At 46.0% G+C, this 21,346-nt stretch overlaps 1 protein-coding gene across 1 annotated transcript; it reads right to left on the bottom strand.

The window, feature by feature from the left end:
* Positions 1-1,089: 1,089 nt before the first annotated feature.
* LOC114604881 (uncharacterized) lies at positions 1,090-21,344 on the bottom strand. The gene is made up of 3 exons (XM_077935567.1): positions 19,741-21,344; positions 6,348-7,709; positions 1,090-2,018 (listed from the first exon to the last, which is right to left on the bottom strand). Exons 1-3 carry the CDS (start codon positions 21,212-21,214, stop codon positions 1,921-1,923), a joined length of 2,934 nt encoding a protein of 977 aa, XP_077791693.1. The 5' UTR covers positions 21,215-21,344; the 3' UTR covers positions 1,090-1,920.
* Between the last annotated feature and the right edge of the window lie 2 nt (positions 21,345-21,346).

Here is a 21,346-nt window from a genome sequence, read left to right as displayed (position 1 = left end):
AGATATGCGCAGATAAGCGCTTCCTGAGAAGACAATGGTCCATGTATGCGTAGTCTGTCACCTGGCATTGCCCGGAGGAAAGGTTTGGCAGAGTGATTTTGACAGGATTAGGGTCTTGACACCTTGAGGCATTATGGAGGACAGGGGAGGGGTGATGGAGTCCTAGAGAAATTGAGCAAATATTTGTAGTGAAGAAGACATGCCCCCCCCTTTCCGTAACAATAATGTACAGGCTCATGGGTCTGAACTGGATTTCTCTGTGTGCTCTGGGAAGACCAGGGGAGAGGGGAGCTGGTCACAGCAGGAGGGAGAGTCTCCATGGATGCTTCAGCAGCCGGCCTCCTCTGGGTCTCCTGGCCCCCTCCTCTCCTCCTCTGAGTCTGAACTGCTTTCTGCCCCAGCCTCTTCGTGCTCACCAAACCCTGTTTCCTCCTCAGCTTGCAACACCTCCCCTCCCGGTCTGCTCCCTTTCCTCCCTCTTTCTGCTCAATGCCATCCCACCACAAGTCCCCAGGATCTAAGCCTTCTTCCCTTGTAGGTCCCCCAACTGGTGCCTCCCCCCCCCCTGCACCCAGCTGTTCCATGACAGAAAAAGCAGAAACAACAGTAAAATCAGTATGAGAGCAGTATGAACTGTGGGCCTCTGGTAGGAAAACTCCCTAGCAGCATGACTGAATAAAAACTTCTGGGACTATGGGAAAGTACTATCTTCCCCAAACCCCAGAATAAGGAGGAGCTCTGGGGTTGCCCCATGGGGTTCAAGAGTGAAGATGGGCCCATCAGGAGACTTCCCTGGTCCCTGCAGCCCCTCCGTTCCCCTCTTGCAATTCGGCTTGGGGGGAAATCTCCCATTCAATTTCAGTATTTCAAGTTTTCTTCAGAATGCTTAGGAGGCAGGGATGAAGTTTGGGTGAAGAAGCAGTGCTTGGAGATCATGTGGTGGTGGGGGGATGACAGAGTTTGGTGCAAAAACCGTCTTGCATGCTTGAGTAGAGCAACTCCAGGGCATGAGCCAAGTAGCAGCAGGGTAGGGGCCACGTGCAGAGCAAGTCCCACACTGAGGTCAAAAACACACACAGAGGCAGCAGGACTTCTTCAGTAATAGTTTACTGAGCTTTCAAAGCATACAGTTCTCACTGGGTCCCCAGTGAGGCACAAAACGTAGCTCCTGAGAGCAAATCCAGTTTCAGCAATATTAAAATACAGCACACAGGATATCCAAGTCAGGCACACAAACCGGCAGAAGGGAGCAAGGGAGGAAAGAGGCTTGGAAGGACACAGGGCAATGGATGTGCGACTTTCGCTTCCTGTCGTCTGGGAGGGAAGTCAGGAACTCGGCATCTGCAGGGGCTTCACGAAGAAAAGCTTTCTGCCAGCTGCTTCCATGCAAATGAGCATCCCAGAAATCCAGATTCACCAACTCCCCCTCACTATCAAAAGGTACCTTACATCTAAAATTATACTCACTAGAGTGAGACGTTACCTTCATTATTTCATTACTATACAGTTTTACATATAAAGAGCAGAACCTCAAATACATGACATGCTTTTAAGATGGATTTCCGGCTGAGTTCATTGCTGTGAACAAAAGAGTGGACTCTGAAAGGAACACTTTCCTCACTCCATACATCTAAATGGGTTCTCCCCTCTGAGTCCTTAGATGTTCCTTAAACACTCCATTATACCTAAAGCACTTTCTGCAATCTTTCCCTTTAAACAGCTTCTCCTCTTTGAGGGTTGATGGGTTTGTAGGGTGTCAACTGTTAAAGTTCTTCCTGTCTATGAGTCTGTTGATGTAGGACTTCCACTAGGACTGAACCTCTGTCTACTTGACATTTATATGGTTTCTCTCATGTGGGAGTTTGTTGATGTAAATCAAGGGTTCCACTCGGACTGAAGCTCCTTCCAAACTCCATACATTTAAATGGTTTCTTCCCTGTGTGTCTGCTGAGGTTTTCTAAGATTTCCCCTTTGACTGAAGCTTTTTCCGCACTTCATGCATTTAAATGGTTTCTCCCCTGTGTGAGTCCGATGATGTCTTCTAAGGCTTGCATTGAAACTGAAGCTCTTTGTATTGATGGAAGAGATTCATAAAGACCAAGCGGGCTTTCTCCCGGGAAGACACTTGTCTGATAATTTGAGGAACATAATTGATATTTTGGAAAAACTAGAAGTGAATATAAACACTAAAGCAGTTCTGATATTTGTGGATGCGGAGAAAGCTTTTGACAACATCTCTTGGAGTTTCATGAAGAAGAACCTACAGGGGATGGGGGTAGGCCCAGGTTTTGAAAATGGTATAGGTGCAATATACTCTGAACAAAAGGCTAAATTAATTGTAAATAATGTGGTGATGGAAGAATTTAAGATAGAAAAAGGGACACGACGGGGCGCCCAATCTCCCCACTGCTTTTCATATCGGTCCTGGAGGTTCTGCTGAATATGATTAGAAGGGACAGGTTGGTTAAAGGTATACAGGTCGGAGCCAAACAGTACAAACTGAGAGCATTTGCAGATGACTTAGTATTGACGTTCCAGGAGCCAGAATCTAGTACTAAAAGGGTTTTAGAATTAATTCAAGAATTTGGTCAAGTGGCAGGATTTAAACTGAACAAGCTAAAAACTAAGGTTTTAGAGAAAAATTGAACACCGATTGAAAGAGAGAGGTTTCAGAATGAGACAGGCCTGACTGTGGTTAAGAAAGTGAAATACTTGGGGATTAATATGACAGCCAAAAATGGGAACTTATTTAAAGATAATTATGAAACATGTTGGACAGAAGTGAAAAAAGATTTAGAAATTTGGTCAAATTTGAAGCTTTCACTGTTGCGTCGTATTGCTGTGATAAAAATGAATGTATTGCCTAGAATGTTGTTTTTGTTTCAGACATTGCAAACTGTGGACAAGAGGGACTGTTTCAAGAAGTGGCAGAGAGATATCTCTAGATTTGTCTGGCAGGGCAAAAAGCCCAGAATAAAATTTAAGATATTAACTGATGCAAAGGAAAGAGGTGGATTTGCCCTGCCAGACTTTAAACTTTACTATGAATCAGCAGCTTTTTGCTGGTTGAAAGAATGGCTACTTCTTGAAAATACAGAAATTTTGGATCCAGAAGGCTTTAACAACGTATTTGGATGGCATGCATATTTATGGTATGATAAGGTCAAAGCACATAAAGCATTCAAAAATCATATTGTCAGGAGAGCATTGTTTAATGTCTGGATAAGATACAAGGATTTATTGGAAAATAAAACCCCAAGGTGGTTGTCACCGATGGAAGCGAAAGCTCTGAAAAGGCTCAATATGGAGGCCAAATGGCCGAAATATTGGGAAATTTTGTTTTTTTTTTTTTTTTTTATAAATTTTTTATTGCGTTTCTTTCCATAGTTTTATAGGTTGCAAACAAATAACATAATTGCAAGAAACAAATTTTCCCTTTTTTTTAACAACAAAAACAAACAAAAACAACTTGGACTTCCCCACCCCTTCCGATTCTGCGTTCTTTAAATTAACAATGTCAGCATTTTGTTACCTTATTTCATGCCTTATTGTAACTTTCAAATGTTATGTACCCAGATTCGATATATTGTATCTCAGTTTCAATACCTTTAAAATAAACATAACATGTTCGATTCAAATTGTCTCCTTTTCTCTTTTGTCACTTATTTTACAATTTACTTAATCATGGTTGCTAAAGCATAACTTTTCCTAATCATGCACTATCTTAAGATTCATACAGCTTGTAGTATTTTTGCAAATAGTCTTTAAATTTTTTCCAGTCCTCCTCAATTGTTTCTTTATCCAGATCTCGGATTCTGCCGGTCAGTTCAGCTATCTCCATGTAGTCCATCAACTGCTTCTGCCATTCCTCCAGCGTGGGCAAATCTTGTGTCTTCCAGCTCTTAGCAATGAGTATTCTTGCTGCTGTGCTGGCATACATAAACAAGGTTCTGTCTTTCTTTGGCATTTTCTGGTCCACCATGCCCAGCAGGAAGGCCTCTGGTTTCTTGGGAAAGGTATACCTAAATACCTTTTTTAATTCATTATAAATCATTTCCCAGAAGGTCTTCACTTTTGGGCAGGTCCACCAGAGATGGAAGAAAGTCCCCTCTGCTTCCTTACACTTCCAACATTTATTGTCAGACAGGTGATGTATCTTAGCTAACTTGACTGGGGTCATGTACCACCGGTATATCATTTTCATAATGTTTTCCTTCAAGGCACTACATGCCGTGAATTTCATTCCGGTGTTCCATAACCTCTCCCAGTCTTCAAACATAATATTATGTCCAACATCCTGTGCCCATTTTATCATAGCAGATTTAACTAACTCGTCCTGTGTGTTCCACATAAGCAGCAAGTTATACATTCTAGATAGAATCTTGGTCTTTGGTTCTAACAATTCTGTCTCTAGTTTCGATTTCTCCTCCTGGAAACCAACTTTTTTATCCATTTTAAAAACCTCTTGCATTTGAGCATAATGTAACCAATCTCGCACCTTGTTTTTTAGTTTATCCTGGCTCTGCAACTTCCAACTGTCTCCAATTTTTTCAATTAATTCCCAATATTTCGGCCAGTAGGCCTCCATATTGGGTCTTTTTTGAGCCTTGGCCTCCACCGGTGACAGCCACCTCGGTGTTTTACTCTCTAATAAGTCTTTGTATTTCGTCCAGACTGCAAAAATTGCTTTTCTGACAATATGGCTTTTAAACAATTTGTGAACTTTAACCTTGTCATACCATAGGTATGCGTGCCAACCAAAAGCATTATCAAAACCTTCCAGATCTAGGACATCGGTGTTTTCTAGCAAAAACCAATCTTTCAACCAACAGAAGGCTGCAGCTTCATAATACAACCTCAAATCCGGCAGGGCAAACCCCCCTCTTTCTTTTGAGTCTGTTAATATTTTATACTTTATTCGGGGCTTTTTGCCCTGCCAGACAAACCTAGATATATCCTTCTGCCATTTTCCAAAACACTCCACTCTGTCCACGATCTGTAGGGTTTGAAACAAAAATAACATTTTTGGCAACACATTCATTTTTATTGCTGCAATCCTTCCCAACAAGGAAAGTTTCAATCTTGACCAAATTTCTAGATCCTTCTTAACTTCCGACCAACATTTTTCATAGTTGTCCTTAAATAAATTCAAATTTTTGGAAGACAAATAGATCCCTAGGTACTTCACTTTTTTAACCACATTCAGTTCTGTTTCTCTCTGAAACCCCTCTGTTTCTGTAAGTGTCAAATTCTTGGTCAAAACCTTGGTTTTTTGTTTGTTCAACTTAAATCCCGCCACCCGACCAAACTCAGATATAAGTTCAAGAGCTCTTTTTGTACTGGATTCTGGCTCCTGCAGTGTCAAAACTAGATCATCTGCAAAAGCTTTCAATTTATATTGTTTCACTCCGACCTCTATCCCTTGTACCAACCGGTCCTTCCTTATCATATTCAATAGCACCTCCAGGACTGAAATGAATAAAAGAGGGGATAGAGGGCACCCTTGTCGTGTCCCTTTTTCAATTTTAAACTCCTCCGTCACCACATTGTTCACTATTAATTTAGCCTTTTGCTCTGAATAAATTGCTCGTAACCCATTTTCAAACCCCCGTCCCACTCCCATTCCCTTAAGATTTTTCTTCATAAAATTCCAAGAGATATTGGGAAATTTTGGAACAAGAAGGAGATAGACTGAAATTGCAGTGTTTTGAGAAATTAAAAAACAAAGTGCGAGACTGGCTTCATTATTATCAGATAATGGAGGCATATAATTTGGATAAGAAAATTGGCTTCCAGGTGGTAAAATCAAAATTAGAAACAGAACTGTTAGAACCCAAAACTAAGATTTTGTCAAAGATGTATAACTTGCTGTTGAAATGGAATACTCAGGATGAAACGGTGAAATCTGCTATGATTAAATGGGCACAAGATGTTGGACATAATATTATGTTTGCTGACTGGGAACAGTTATGGACCACAGGTATGAAGTTTACGGCATGTAATGCCCTAAGAGAGAATATTATGAAAATGATATACAGGTGGTACATGACCCCAGTCAAGCTTGCAAAAATTTATCATTTGCCCAATAATAAATGCTGGAAATGTAAAGAAACTGAAGGTATATTCTTTCACCTTTGGTGGACGTGCCCAAGGATTAAGGCCTTCTGGGAAATGATATATAATGAGCCAGTTGATGTCTTCTAAGGCTTGCATTGAAACGGAAGCTCTTTCCACATTCCATGCATTAAATGGATTCTCCCCTTTGTGAGTCTGCTGGTGTAATTTAAGGTCTCCTTTTTGACTGAAGCTCTTCCCGCATGCCATACATTCATATGGTTTTCCCCTGCCTGTGTGAGTCCGTTGATGATATCTAAGGACTCCACTATGACTGAAGCTCTTTCCACACTCCATGAATTTATATGGTTTCTCCCCTGTGTGAATCCGTTGATGTTTTCTAAGGTTTCCACTATCACTAAAGCTGTTTCCGCACTCCCTACATTTAAAAAGTTTCTCCCCTGTATGAGTCCGTTGATGATTTCTAAGGTGCCCACTCTGACTGTAGCTCTTTCCACACTCCATACATTTATATGGTTTTTCACCCGTGTGAGTCCGTTGATGTATTCTAAGTCTATCACTCTGACTGAAGCTCTTTCCACACTCCATACATTGAAATGGTTTCTCCCCTGTGTGAGTCTGGTGATGTTTATTGAGGTGTCCACTCTGACTGAAGCTCTTTCCACACTCCATACATTTAAATGGTTTCTCCCCTGTGTGAGTCTGGTGATGTTTTTTGAGGTGTCCACTCCGACTGAAGCTCTTTCCACACTCCATACATTGAAATGGTTTTTCACCCGTGTGAGTCCGTTGATGTGAACTTAAGTGTCCACTCCGACAGAAGCTTTTTCCACACTCCATACATTGAAATGGTTTCTCCCCTGTGTGAATCCGCTGATGTTTTCTAAGGTCTCCACTCTGACTGAAGCTCTTTCTGCACTCTATACATTTATATGGTTTCTCCCCTGTGTGAATCCGTTGATGTTTTCTAAGGTCTCCACTATCACTAAAGCTCTTTCCGCACTCTATACATTTATATGGTTTCTCCCCTGTGTGAATCCGTTGATGTTTCCTAAGGTCTCCACTATCACTAAAGCTCTTTCCGCACTCTATACATTTATATGGTTTCTCCCCTGTGTGAATCCGTTGATGTTTTCTAAGGTCTCCACTATCACTAAAGCTCTTTCCGCACTCTATACATTTATATGGTTTCTCCCCTGTGTGAGTCCGTTGATGCATATTGCACTGCCCACTGTGAATGAAGCTCTTTCCACACTCCATACATTTATACGGTTTTTCACCAGTGTGACTTCGCTGGTGTAATTTAACTTCTGCATTCTGCCTGAAGCTCTTCCCACACTCCATGCATTTAAAAGTTTTTTCACCCGTGTGTATCCGTAGGTGTGAACTTAACTGTCCACTCTGACAGAAGCTTTTTCCACACTCCATACATTGAAATGGTTTCTCCCCTGTGTGAGTCCGTTGATGATTTCTAAGGTCTCTACTATCACTAAAGTTCTTTCCGCACTCTATACATTTATATGGTTTCTCCCCTGTGTGAGTCCATAGATGTGAACTTAAGTGTCCACTCTGACGGAAGCTTTTCCCGCACTCCATGCATTTAAATGGTTTTTCCCCTGTGTGAGTCCGGTGATGTATATTGGGGAATCCTCTCTGACTGAAGTTCTTCCACACTCCCTGCATTGTAATCCTTTCTTGTCCATGTAAATCTGCTGATGTGTTCTAAGTTTTCCACTATCAGTGAAACTTTTCCCATACTCCATACCTTTAAATGGTTTCTCCTCTCAGAGTCATTGATGTGAGCTATGTGTCCTCATTCAATGAAGCATATCCCACATTTCACACATTTTAATTTCTATTCCTCATGAAACGAAAGGTGCCCCATTCCTTGGAATTCTGAATGTTTTCTCCATCACCTTCTTCAGAGTGGGAGGAAAGGAAATCCTGTTTGGGTTACAAGAAAGAGAACAAAGGGAAAGAGAACACATCAAGCGCCATTAGCACCTTCTCTTATTTCAACATCTCCTACATTCCCCCACCTCCTACCCATGTTCCCAAATTTTTGGAAATGAAAAAGCAATGTCATCAAATGATAGTAATCCATCACCACCTTTCATAATCCTCAATCATCGTTAATAAAGCAGCATGATCTTGGAATACAGCCTTTTCAAATCAATTGTTTCCTCACAGGAAAGGCAGCTGCTCTCTGTCCATGAACAGGCCCTCTCTTTCTCTGGTCCATCGTTCCTTTGGACATTCCCCATCCTCTACATCATAATCCTGCATCCACCTCTAGATCTTTATGAATCACCTGCACAGTCTCATTGGCCACAAGAGGTCCATGTGGACCATTTTGGGAGGCCCAGGTCTACATCTTCTCCAGGGACTGTGGTCTGGGTCAGTCAGAGAACTAGTGACAAGGCTTGGTGCTTGGGGCCAGCTGAATGGGTGCTCAGGGAAGCTCCTGTTCTTGGAGATGGACCTCCATCTACATGACTCACATTGCATGGAGAGAGCAGGAGAAGCAGAAGAAAAGCAGCTGGCACATCAGAATCCCAGACCCCCACTGTTCCTTATAATAATGATGGGCTGCCTGATCTCGAGCCCATCCTAAAGTGACACTGAAAAAGCTGCATATTAAAGGCAAATGGATAACTGTACTAGTGAAAACTTCAACCTTGAATATGTAGTGTTGAATTATTGATGGCCTGAAGTTGTGTTATTTCTAGAGACATGAATTCATTCCGCTTCTGTCTCAAACATAGCTATTATATGATGTCATGAGGTGTCATGGGAGCGGAAGTACCTTTGGTGGTCCCCACCCTGCACTCAGCTCTCACCTGTGCCTTACAGAAGCTGTCAGGATGAATCAGGGGCCACAATCCCAGGAATGGCTTCAACTGGCTGGCAAAACCAGGTGAGGATAGCTGATGGGTCTCAACCCTTGGGGGGCTGGGGAATTCTGCTGCACCTGAAGTCAAGCCCTGGTGGATGGAGAGGATGAGAAGAACAGTGAATCCCACAGTCTAGAAGGCAGATTCTGCCCATCCTGCAGTGGAAAGTGAAGGGCAGATGGGGCACGTCAAACCGGGAAGGAAGCCCATCTAGAAGGAAAACTCTGGTCCTAAACCTTCACTGCCTCGTGAGTTGTCTTCAGGAGAAGAAAAGGCTATGGAGGTAAACCCACACAAATCCGGAGTGGAGTCTCTAAGACGGTTGGATGGTGTCCTGCACACCTTCTTCATTCAACTCCTGCAGCCAAGCTGAGGCCAAAAGTACTGCTCTGCTTTCCTTGGTCCTTTTTCCTTGGTCTCAGCCGGGCTGAGAAGGGGGTCTTCTTGTCTAGGCAGCCCAGGACCCCCAAACCCACTGCCCAGGCTGGCAGTGCTACAAACACAGCAGTTTCAAGTGGGGAGATGGGCTCAGAGCTGTGAATCAAAGTCTCTCCGATGTGGAACAAGGGAAACAGAAACACAATTTACATTATAAAGGTAAAGGTAAAGAGACCCCTGACCATTAGGTCCACTCGTGACCAACTCTGGGGTTGCGGCGCTCATCTCGCTTTATTGGCCGAGGGAGCCGGCGTACAGCTTCCGGGTCATGTGGCCAGCATGACTGAGCCGCTTCTGGCGAACCAGAGCCGCGCATGGAAACGCCCCTTACCTTCCCGCCGGAGTGGTGCCTATTTATCTACCTGCACTTTGATGTGCTTTCGAACTGCTAGGTTGGCAGGAGCAGGGAACGAGCAATGGGAGCTCACCGCATCACGGGGATTCGAACCGCCGACCTTCTGATTGGCAAATCCTACGCTCTGTGGTTTAACCCACAGCGCCACCTGGATCCCATATTTACATCATACGGCACTGTAAAAGTATTCAATATTTGTTTTTCGAAGAAAAGACCACAATGTATCATGTGGGCCCTTGAAAGCTAATGAAAGTCTTGTGGCTGGAGCTTTTGGGGGTGCAGGACCAGGAAAGCTCCTGCCACCATGATCTTTCCAATGGGGATTCAGGCCTCATCATGGGACTGAAATTGCCCTGGTTGTGCTGGTTGATGATCTCCAACGGGCCAGAGGCTGAGGGGGAAGCTCTTTCCTGGTTCTCTCAGCGGCCTTGAAGACCTTTGGCCATGGTGTCCTTCTGGACCCTCTAGGGGAGCTGGGGGCCCTGCCATGCAGTGGTTCCCCTCCTTCCTCCTGGGCCATGTCCAGAAAGTGGTGTTCAGACCCCTGGATGCTTACTTGTGGGGTGCCTCAGGACTCCATTCTCTCCCCCATGCTTTTTACTATCTATATGCAGCCACTGGGAGAGATCATCAGGGGGTTTGGGCTGGGTGTTCACCAGTATGTGGATGATGCCCAGCTCTTCCTTTCTTGGAACTAGTGAAGATGGTGAATGCCCTGTGTGGCTGTCTGTAGGTGGTTGGAGGATGGATGGCGGGTAACACATTGAGGTTGAATCCTGACAAGTCAGAAATACTGTCCCTGGGGGAGGGTGGGGGCACTCCTGGTCCAGATGGGGTAACTGTGCCCCTGAAGGACCAGGTGTGCAGCCTGGGGGTCACCGCCTTCTGGGATCCATTTGTGAACAGAATGTGTGAGTCAACTCTTTTTATACTTTTATAGAAGACTGTGTCGTGTCTTATCTTTTTATGACGGAGTAAAGTGGAAATTACCAAGGAATCTTATTTTAGAGGCTTTAGCGAGCCTGAGCAAATGCATCCGCTGTAAGTTTAAAAGGGGGAATGTTACTCTGCTAAATTGTACAACTTGTTAACACAAGTTGGAAAGGATATAATCAAACAAAATATCCTCTCCTGCATTCCTGAACATTCCCAGTGTCATGGTTGCATTTCTCAGGCATAGAAAAGTACGGATCTAAGTACAGCGATAATTCCTAACCTATCGGTTCAAGAAGATTCTGGTAGTTTTACTCTGTATGATTCAAAGCTGGTGTTTTTTCTAGATCATGGGGAGGCAAACTAAGGCCTGGGGGTATAAATGTGATGATGATGATGATGATGATGATGATGATGATGATCTTGTGGGGGTTTTTAAAGTTATTTTGGAATTCGTACTGCTATATCAGCTCACAAAATCTTATGGGTGGAGAAAATCACAGGGTTGCTGTAAAATATAATCCCACCCACTTCTCATTTATATACAGTCTGTAAATTTGGGGAGGTCACACACCTCACCTGCTAATACTGGCAGTCTTTGGCCTGCACAGGCCCACCCGGTGTGTAGAGCCTCCAGCCACAGGCACTGTCTATCAAGAAAAGGGGTCCTTTGACTGGGAAGACAGACAGACTCTTGCTGAAATCTTACAGAGAGCACAAAGTGCAACTGGCTACTACGTCACATGTCAGAATGACTCCACAGTTAGCAGTTAAGCCTGAATAAATTGAGTAGACCCAAATGACTGTGCAATCCCTGCACTTCCCAGCCTGCTTGGCTGCTTCTGCTCTCATGTGTCTTTGTCACGTGACAAAAGATTCATGCAGTCGCTGTCATCGGATGCTGATGGATTGTATCTCAGCTTGTCAGTCACTCTGACATTGGCTACAAAGAATAAGAGGAACAGAAATGCTTTTGAGGTGCAGCTTCCGTATCAATCCTGAGAGCCATTCCATGGACTCTGCATCCCTGTTTCTGATGACAGGTGTACATTATCCTCATCCTCAAGAAAGGACAATTAAAGATGGAAGCCTGAGAGAGAGGAAAAGGCTTGTGGCTGCTTCCTGGGTGGGACTGCGGAAACCAAGAGCTGCTTCTGAGAAGGCCTCTCCCCTCCCCTCTTGTCACGGCTAACAATTGGCCGCTGTTTCTTTAATGCTTAAAAAGCTGCGGGTTGTATATATAGAGTGAGAAATGTTAGTTTGGTGTTGGGTTGGTTGGTTGGTGAAAGCTGGCAGTGTTGATGTGTGTACAGTTGGTCAGTCGCTTTTGCAGAAAGACTTTTGAGAAGACAGTGGTACCTCGGGTTAAGTACTTAATTTGTTCCGGAGTTCCATTCGTAACCTGAAACTGTTCTTAACCTGAAGCACCACTTTAGCTAATGGGGCCTCCTGCTGCCGCTGCACCACCACCACAATATTACTGTTTTCGTCCTGAAGCAAAGTTCTTAACCTGAGGTATTATTTCTCAGTTATCAGAGTCTGTAACCTGAAGCGTCTGTAACCCGAGGTACCACTGTAAAAGCAGAAAGTACTCTGCCAGGATGCTCTTCTCGTGGACTCTTTTATGCTGACAAGGGCCCAAGGACCAGGCTGAGGCGACACAGGGAGGCCAGAACCTTCTCTTTTCTTTTTACAAATACTGACATCTCTTCCTCTGGATCTCCTCTCCTCTCCAGGGGACCAATGGTTGGACTGGGCAGAATCGCTGTGTCTGGACAGGGCAGGGGCTTATGGGGCAGGAAGAGGATGGAGATTGCAGGAAGGAAGGGGTGGGGGGACAGGACCCCCACTTTCCAGGGATCCCTCCCTGGTCGCCTTGAAGGGGGGGGTCGATTACTGGGCGGGAGAGAGAGGCCAAGGCTGTTCCACCAGAGATCCCCCGCAGCTGCCACAATGGAGACGCGATATCTCCCCCCCCCGCCGCCAATGCTGCCCTTCCCTGCCCCATGGATGCTCCTCTCCCTCCCCCCCTTGACCCCCTCCCTCTCTCCCGGAGTCTCCCCTGCATCCAGAGGCTCCCTTGGCTCTGCTCACCCCACACCCTGAGCCCCCATCTCTCCAGCCGGAGGCGCCCCCCCCAAGAGAAGATGGGAGGGACAGGGTGGTCTCTATCCAGGCGTCTCTCGCGCCGCTTAACCCTTTCATGGGCCGCTTTTCTCCGCGCAGAGCCAGGGGAGACGGGTGAGGGGTCCGCCCTGCGAGGAAGGCCCCCTGGGGGCGCCTGGGGGAGCTGGCGGGGGTCTCTGGGTCCTTTCCCCCCCTCTCCGCCCCCCCGCGACCCCTTTACCTCTTTGTCCTCGCTCCCGATTCTCCTTTCCTGCAACATCCACGGGGGGGGGGGTCCCCTGTGATACGGAAGGAGCAAGGGGGGGTACCCATCCTTCCCCACCGCTTCCTGAAGGGGTCCGAGGCGATGGCCCCTGCAGTGCCCAGCCGGCCTCGAACCCTCAGCCCCCGCACCGTTGTATAGGCACCACACTGTTCCCCTGCCTTGTAAATAAAAGGCTCTCTTTCCTGTCTTCATGCGGGCAGAATAAGCCCCATCTTTCCTATGCCTTTCTCTCGCCCTATTCCTAACGTGAGTCGACCGTATCATATTGTATCCCCCATTCATAAAACGAGCCGCGCTTTAGCCAATCACAGCCGTGCATTCGTCCTGCAGGAGCTAGCTCAGGGAGCTCTTGCACGCCTCATTTAACCTCCTGACAAGCTACTGACGGCCCCCCACGGCGAGAAGAATGGATCCGAAACCCCGGACCTCGTAAAACTGTCAAATTCTGGATACAATGTATCCATTCTATTTCCGCTCTTGATCAACAGTACGGAATAGGTTGGAAATCATCGGAACCTTTGGAAATTAATATAAAATCAGCCGTAACTCCGATTTCCTCGCTCTCGGTGCCATTCAACTCAGTTCCCCCCCGGACTCCATGATGTTACCCCTACTTCCATAATCCCCGAAACGGCAGGTCACGTACACAGGAACTTCCTAATCCTGTCAGATCGTTTCGCCTGACCTTTCCTCCGGGCAATATTAGGTGGCAGACGATGCATATCTCTGGCCCTTTGTCTTACCACCACCGGTACTTGATAAATGTTTATCTATGTATATCACTCGCTCTGCATATTTCCCCCTCCCTTATCTTAAATGTTAATTAATGTAACCCCACCTTTCCCTAATATATTCATGACGTGTGAAATATATTCATGATGTAACCTGTGAAACCCAACCTTCCCATAATGTATTCGTGACGTTTCGTGCACTGTATTCTGGGACTTGGAGGGAACTTTTAAAAGTTTATGTCGCCCCATTCTCGGGGTTCAATCTCGTCTTGAACCTGTTGTGCAATAAACTTGGATCTTCTGCAGTTTGCTCCTGTCTGGCTGAGCTCATTTTCTTCCGCAGGGACCCGCGGACTTACTTAGTCCGACGAGCTGGGTGGCAGAATAGCCCTGCACCCAGATTTTCCGTAACACCTGCATCCTCCCTCCCCTTTCCAAAAGCGCCCCCCCTCCCAGCTATGGGGCAGAGCAGCAATCCGGAGTGGAAGCTCCACTTCCGGGAGAAGCAGAAAGGTTGGGAGGGGGGCTCCCCGCCCCACATTTCTGGAGCAGAAACCGGATTGGAGGAGGAGGAGGGGGAGGAGCAATGTATTGGGGGTGTGATTTGGGATTGTGTGGGCGGGATGAGAGAAGGATGTGCCGGGAGGGGAGGAAAAGTATTGAGCGGGTGGGGGGGAGGAGGAGTAGAACCCCCCCCCCCGGTCTTCCTTCTGGGGATCAGGAGAGGGGGGAGGGGCTGATCCCGACAATCCAACAGCGAAGTCACAAAATGAGTTCTGCATGGAAATCAGATCAGACTCCAAGTTCGTGTTTTGGCAACATGACAGGTCTGTCTGTCCGTCGGGATGCCTGAGGATTCCTGCTCGCTGCCTTTTCCTGGCCAGCCTGAGAGATCACTGGAAAGGGAGGATTTCTTGACTCCAGAATCCAGCATCGCAGACCCCTTTCATTCAGGCCTAGAGATCTGCTCTTTGGACAAGTCTGTTTGGATCATGTGGATCACCAATTGATCATATGAATCATCACTGGATCATCCATGATGTTATACTCGTCTCACGGAGGGGGGGGGCCTCAGGATGAATCTCCTGCCACGTGACTGGGGGAGTCTGGGGGCTGACGGGGGTCAGACAGGGCTGCTGTTTTGCTCTTCTTACTATTTCAGCTCAGGTTTTACTGAAATGGGTGGATTCATTGAGGAAACGGGGCTACGTTGCAAAGAGGCCAATGTGTCTACTTTCTTACCACCCAGTGAGTTGTGTTGCAAAGGCCATTTGCAGAAAGGCTCCTATTGTACCACCTGCGACTACATGCTGGAGTTTGGGTGTTTTGTGGAAATGTGTCTCTATAAATGCACTTATCCCCGTGCATTTATAAAGACATTAAATCCCATGAGATGTGCAAACTGGCTGCTTTTGGAAGCACCACTCTGCAGCCCTGCCTGATGCACGCTTACTTAGGAGTAACCCCTACGCGGTTCAAAGGGATTTGCCGTTCCATCTGATGCACGCTTACTCAGAAGTAAGTCCCCATAGTCGCCTTTGGCTGGACTTGACCAGGGGTCCTTTACCTTGGGTAACAAGGGCCAGGAGGGGCCAGCCCCAGCCCCTGCTGGCTGGTCACATCTTCCACGCCAAGAAACTGGGCAGAGCCTTTAGGAGCCTCTGGCTGAACCCGCTGCTCTTCTCCCTGGCACCGCCATCTCCACGCAGCTGCCCCCTAGGCAGATTGGCCTGCAGTTCCCCTCAGTGCCAGCCAGCACGATGCCTGCACTCAGGAAACCTGGAGGGCACTGGCTGAAGTCTGGGAGCCCTCGGTGCCAATGCGCAGCTGCTTTGCTTTTCCTTAGCCTGGCGGACATCAACACAGCACCCTACAGGGGGGTGGTCTCTTCTTCAGATGCCCTCCCTGGGGAAGAGTCGTTGGCCACAGGAAAGTGGATTGCAAGGAGAGATTGGCCACAGGAAAGTGGATTGCAAGGAGCTCCAAAGGGACTTCTCCAAACGGGGTGAATGGGCCGAAAATACAGTTCATTGTCAATGAGATTAAAGTGATGCATGTTGGGGGGAAAAAACCCTACGCCCATTAATATAATGTACAGGCTCATGGGTCTGAACTGGATTTCTCTGTGTGCTCTGGGCCACCTCATGAGAAGAGAAGACTCCCTGGAAAAGACCCTGATGTTGGGAAAGATGGAGGGCACAAGGAGAAGGGGACGACAGAGAATGAGATGGTTGGATGGTGTTCTTGAGGCTAGCGGCATGTCCATGGGGTCACGAAGAGTCGGATACAACTAAACGACAAGTGTGCTCTGGGAGACCTGGGGAGAGGGGAGCTGGTCACAGCAGGAGGGGGAGTCTTCCTGGATGCTTCAGCAGCCGGCCTCCTCTGGGTCTCCTGGCCCCCTCCTCTCCTCCTCTGAGTCTGAACTGCTTTCTGCCCCAGCCTCTTCCTGCTCACCAAACCCTGTTTCCTCCTCAGCTTGCAACACCTCCCCTCCCGGTCTGCTCCCTTTCCTCCCTCTTTCTGCTCACTGCCATCCCCCCACCAGTCCCCAGGATCTAAGCCTTCTCCCCTTGTAGGTCCCCCAACTGGTGCCTTCCCCCCCCCCTGCACCCAGCTGTTCCATGACAGCAAAAGCAGAAACAACAGTAAAATCAGTATGATAGCAGTATGAACTGTGGGCCTCTGGTAGGAAAACTCTCTTGCAGCATGTCTGAATAAAAACTTCTGGGACTATGGAAAAATACTACCTTCCCCAAACCCCAGAATAAGGAGGAGCTCTGGGGTTGCCCCATGGGGTTCAAGAGTGAAGATGGGCCCATCAGGAGACTTCCCTGGTCCCTGCAGCCCCTCCTTTCCCCTCTTGCAATTAGGCTTGGGGGGAAATCACCCATTAACTTACAGTATTATCAGTTTTCTTCAGAATGCTTAGGAGGCAGGGATGAAGTTTGGGTGAAGAAGCAGTGCTTGGAGATCATGCGGTGGGGGGGGGGATGACAGAGTTTGGTTCAAAAACCGTCTTGCATGCTTGAGTAGAGCAACTCCAGGGCATGAGCCAAGTAGCAGCAGGGTAGGGGCCACGTGCAGAGCAAGTCCCACACTGAGGTCAAAAACACACACAGAGGCAGCAGGACTTCTTCAGTAATAGTTTACTGAGCTTTCAAAGCATACAGTTCTCACTGGGTCCCCAGTGAGGCACAAAACGTAGCTCCTGAGAGCAAATCCAGTTTCAGCAATAGAAAAATAGAGCACACAGGATATCTACCGTATTTTCCCCTCTATAACACACAGATTTTTTCTCCTAAAAAGGAAGGGGAAATGTCTGTGCGTGTTATTGATTGTGTGGTCCCTGGAGCCGAAAAATCAGGCAAAAATCAAATCGCGCTTCACGGAGAAGGGAAACCTGAAAAGAGGAAGCGGCTGCTTTCCTGCATTCTGCCTCAGGGTCTTACTGCCCACCCTCCTCTGTTTCCTTGCTGTGTTTGCTCAAACGGAACAAAGAGCAGGGAAAGCCCCTCCCCTCCAGGCAAGCAGAGGGGAAAGCAGAGTGTCGTTCCTTCTAATTCCTCTCTGTGCTCCGGTGCTGCTGGGGGAGAGGGAGAGAGAGAGGGGGAGAGAGAGGGGGGGCGGGAGAGAGAGAGAGAGAGAGAGAGAGAGAGAGAGAGAGAGAGATGGCTGGCTTGGGTGGGGAGAAACTTTTGCCTTTCTTTCCTCCCTCCCGTTAAATCCCTCTCCTGCATTCTTAGCCAGCTGCTTCCCTGCACACCCCTCTCATGTCCCTTCTTTGTTTTTCCTTCGCTTGTAACGTGGTTACAAAGCATGGATCCATATGGATCCTCAGGATCTTTGCATTGGGTCACCCCAAATTCACCATCAGATCACATAGCATGTCCATGGCTACAGCCTGCACCAAAAAAATCACGCACCCACTGTTGCCTGGGGCTGCAATGGTGCAAAAAATATGGTTACAAAGCATGGATCCATATGGATCCTCAGGATCTTTGCATTGGGTCACCCCAAATTCACCATCAGATCACATAGCATGTCCATGGCTACAGCCTGCACCAAAAAAATCACGCACCCACTGTTGCCTGGGGCTGCAATGGTGCAAAAAATGTGGTTACAAAGCATGGATCCACAGGAATTCTCAGGATCTTTGCATTGGGTCACCCCAAATTCGCCATCAGATCACATGTTTGTAGCCACAGCATGAAGCACAAAAATGATACATCCACTGTTTCATTCAGAATGTTTTTTCCCTTGTTTTCCTCCTCTAAAAACGATGTGCGTGTTATGGTCAGGTGCGTGTTATAGAGTGAAAAATACGGTAAGTCAGGCACACAAACCGGCAGAAGGGGAAGACACAAGATTTACCCACCCTGGAAGAATGGCAGGTGAAGGTGATGGACTATATGGAATTGGCGGAAATGACTGGCAGAATCCGGGACCAGGGAGAAGAGTCGGTGGAAGAAGATTGGAAGAAATTTAAAGATTATTTACAGAAATACTGTAAAATTAATGAATGTTAGAATGATGTCAGAATGAAATTAAGTGATTCTAGCAGCAATGTTATAAAGGTGTATGTAAAAATGGATTGTTAATAGGTGAGAATCCAAAGCTATAATATATTAAGTTAAAGGATTAAGATAAAAACAAAGAGGGAAAGGAATTGCTGAATTAACCAATTAAACTGGAATACAAAGAAGGGAGGTGAGAGGAGGTCAGGGAAGCAAGGAAATGAAATGTAAGGTACGGAAAGATTGATTTGTTTTTATGTGTTTTTTTATTTTTTCCCTGTATTTTGTATTTTTTCTCTTTTTTATTCTTTCTCTTGTTTCCTTTCTTTTTATCTATGTAATCATTTGTTTCTGAAACTTCAATAAATATTATTTTTTTAAAAAAAACCCGGCAGAAGGGAGCAAGGGAGGAAAGAGGATGGAAGGACACAGGGCAATGGAGGTGTGTCTTTCGCTTCCTGTCGTCTGGGAGGGAAGTCAGCAACTCGGAATCTGCAGGGGCTTCACGAAGAAAAGCTTTCTGCCGGCTGCTTCCAGGCAAATGAGCATCCCAGAAAAACACACTGTGACCTGTGGGGTGTTGCCATATCAATTGTTTTTGAAAAGTTACCACAATGTGGTCTAGAAACCGGTATAGGATGAGATTAATAGATCGCCCAGCCCTAATCCTCATTCACCACCAGAAATCCAGATTCACCAACTCCACCTCACTTTCAAAAGGTACCTTACATCTAAAATTATACTCACTATTGTGAGACGTTACCTTCATTATTTCATTACTATACAGTTTTACATATAAACAGCAGAACCTCAAATACATGACATGCTTTTAAAATGGATTTCCTGCTGAGTTGAGTTCATTGCTGTGAAGAAAAGAGTGGACTCTGAAAGGAACACGTTCCTCACTCCATACATCTAAATGGGTTCTCCCCTCTGAGTCCTTAGATGTTCCTTCAACACTCCATTATAACTAAAGCACTTTCTGCAATCTTTCCCTTTAAACAGCTTCTCCTCTTTGAGGGTTGATGGGTTTGTAGGGTGTCAACTGTTAAAGTTCTTCCTGTCCATGAGTCTGTGGATGTAGGATTCCACTAGGACTGAAATTCTGTCTTTTTGACATTTATAGGGTTTCTCTCATGTGGGAGTTTGTTGATGTAAATCAAGGGTTCCACTCGGACTGAAGCTCCTTCCAAACTCCATACATTTAAATGGTTTCCTCCCTGTGTGTCCGTTGATGTTTTCTAAGGTTTCCAATCTGAATGAAGCTCTTTCCACAGTCCACACATTTATATGGTTTCTCCCCTGTGTAAATCCATTGATGTGTTTTAAGGTCTCCATTCTGACTGAAGCTCTTTCCGCACTCAATGCATTTAAATGGTTTTCCCCCGTTTGTGAGCCAGTTGATGTTTTCTAAGGTTTGCATTGAAAATGAAGCTCTTTCCACATTCCATGCATTTATATGGTTTTTCACCCGTGTGAGTCCGTTGATGTATTCTAAGTACATCACTCCGACTGAAGCTCTTTCCACACTCCCTGCATTTATATGGTTTCTCCCCTGTGTGAGTCTGGTGATGTTTATTGAGGTGTCCACTCTGACTGAAGCTCTTTCCACACTCCATAGATTTATATGGTTTCTCCCCTGTGTGAGTCTGGTGATGTTTATTGAGGTGTCCACTCCAACTGAAGCTCTTTCCACACTCCATACATTTATATGGTTTTTCACCAGTGTGACTTCGCTGGTGTAATTTAAGTTCTTCATTCCGCCTGAAGCTCTTCCCACACTCCATGCATTTAAAAGGTTTTTCACCCGTGTGAATCCGTAGGTGTGAACTTAACTGTCCACTCTGACAGAAGCTTTTTCCACACTCCATGCATTTAAATGGTTTCTCCCCTTTGTGAGTCTGTTGATGTTTCCTAAGTTGTCCACTATCACTAAAGCTCTTTCCGCACTCTATACATTTATATGGTTTCTCCCCTGTGTGAGTCCGTTGATGTTTCCTAAGGTGTCCACTATCACTAAAGCTCTTTTCGCACTCTATACATTTATATGATTTCTCCCCTGTGTGAATCCGTTGATGTATTCTAAGGTCTCCACTCTGACTGAAGCTCTTTCCGCACTCTTTACATTTATATGGTTTCTCCCCTGTGTGAATCCGTTGATGTATTCTAAGGTATCCACTCTGACTGAAGCTCTTTCCGCACTCTATACATTTATATGGTTTCTCCCCTGTGTGAATCCGTTGATGTCTTCTAAGACATCCACTATCACTAAAGCTCTTTCCGCACTCTATACATTTATACGGTTTCTCCCCTGTGTGAGTCCGTTGATGTTTCCTAAGGTGTCCACTATCACTAAAGCTCTTTCCGCACTCTATACATTTATATGGTTTCTCCCCTGTGTGAATCCGTTGATGTATTCTAAGGTGTCCACTATCACTAAAGCTCTTTTCGCACTCTATACATTTATATGGTTTCTCCCCTGTGTGAATCCGTTGATGTATTCTAAGGTCTCCACTATCACTAAAGCTCTTTCCGCACTCTATACATTTATACGGTTTCTCCCCTGTGTGAGTCCGTTGATGTTTCCTAAGGTGTCCACTATCACTAAAGCTCTTTCCGCACTCTATACATTTATATGGTTTCTCCCCTGTGTGAGTCCGTTGATGCATATTGAGGTGCCCACTCTGAATGAAGCTCTTTCCACACTCCATACATTTATATGGTTTTTCACCAGTGTGACTTCGCTGGTGTAATTTAAGTTCTCCATTCTGCCTGAAGCTCTTCCCACACTCCATGCATTTAAAAGGTTTGTCACCTGTGTGAATACGTAGATGTGAACTTAAGTGTCCACTCTGACGGAAGCTTTTCCCGCACTCCATGCATTTAAATGGTTTTTCCCCTGTGTAGTCCGCTGGTGTATATTGAGGAATCCTCTCTGACTGAAGTTCTTCCACACTCCCTGCATTGTAATCCTTTCTTGTCCATGTAAATCCGCTGATGTGTTCTAAGTT

Source organism: Podarcis muralis, chromosome 10 (assembly GCF_964188315.1).
Source record: "Podarcis muralis chromosome 10, rPodMur119.hap1.1, whole genome shotgun sequence".
NCBI lineage: Eukaryota > Metazoa > Chordata > Lepidosauria > Squamata > Lacertidae > Podarcis > Podarcis muralis.
Note: the sequence above shows the minus strand (reverse complement) of the source record. Positions and strands in the feature narration are given on the sequence as shown.

Coding starts and splice junctions, on each gene's coding strand:
- LOC114604881 (XM_077935567.1), bottom strand. CDS start 21,214: ATGGAGTGCGGGAAAAGCTTCCGTCAGAGTGGACACTTAAGTTCACAT. Junction 7,710..19,740: donor CAATGCAAACCTTAGAAAAC/ATCAACTGGCTC, acceptor TCCCCAATATAC/ATCACCGGACTCACACAGGG. Junction 2,019..6,347: donor TCATCAACGGACTCACACAG/GCAGGGGAAAAC, acceptor GGACTCACACAG/GGGAGAAACCATTTAAATGC.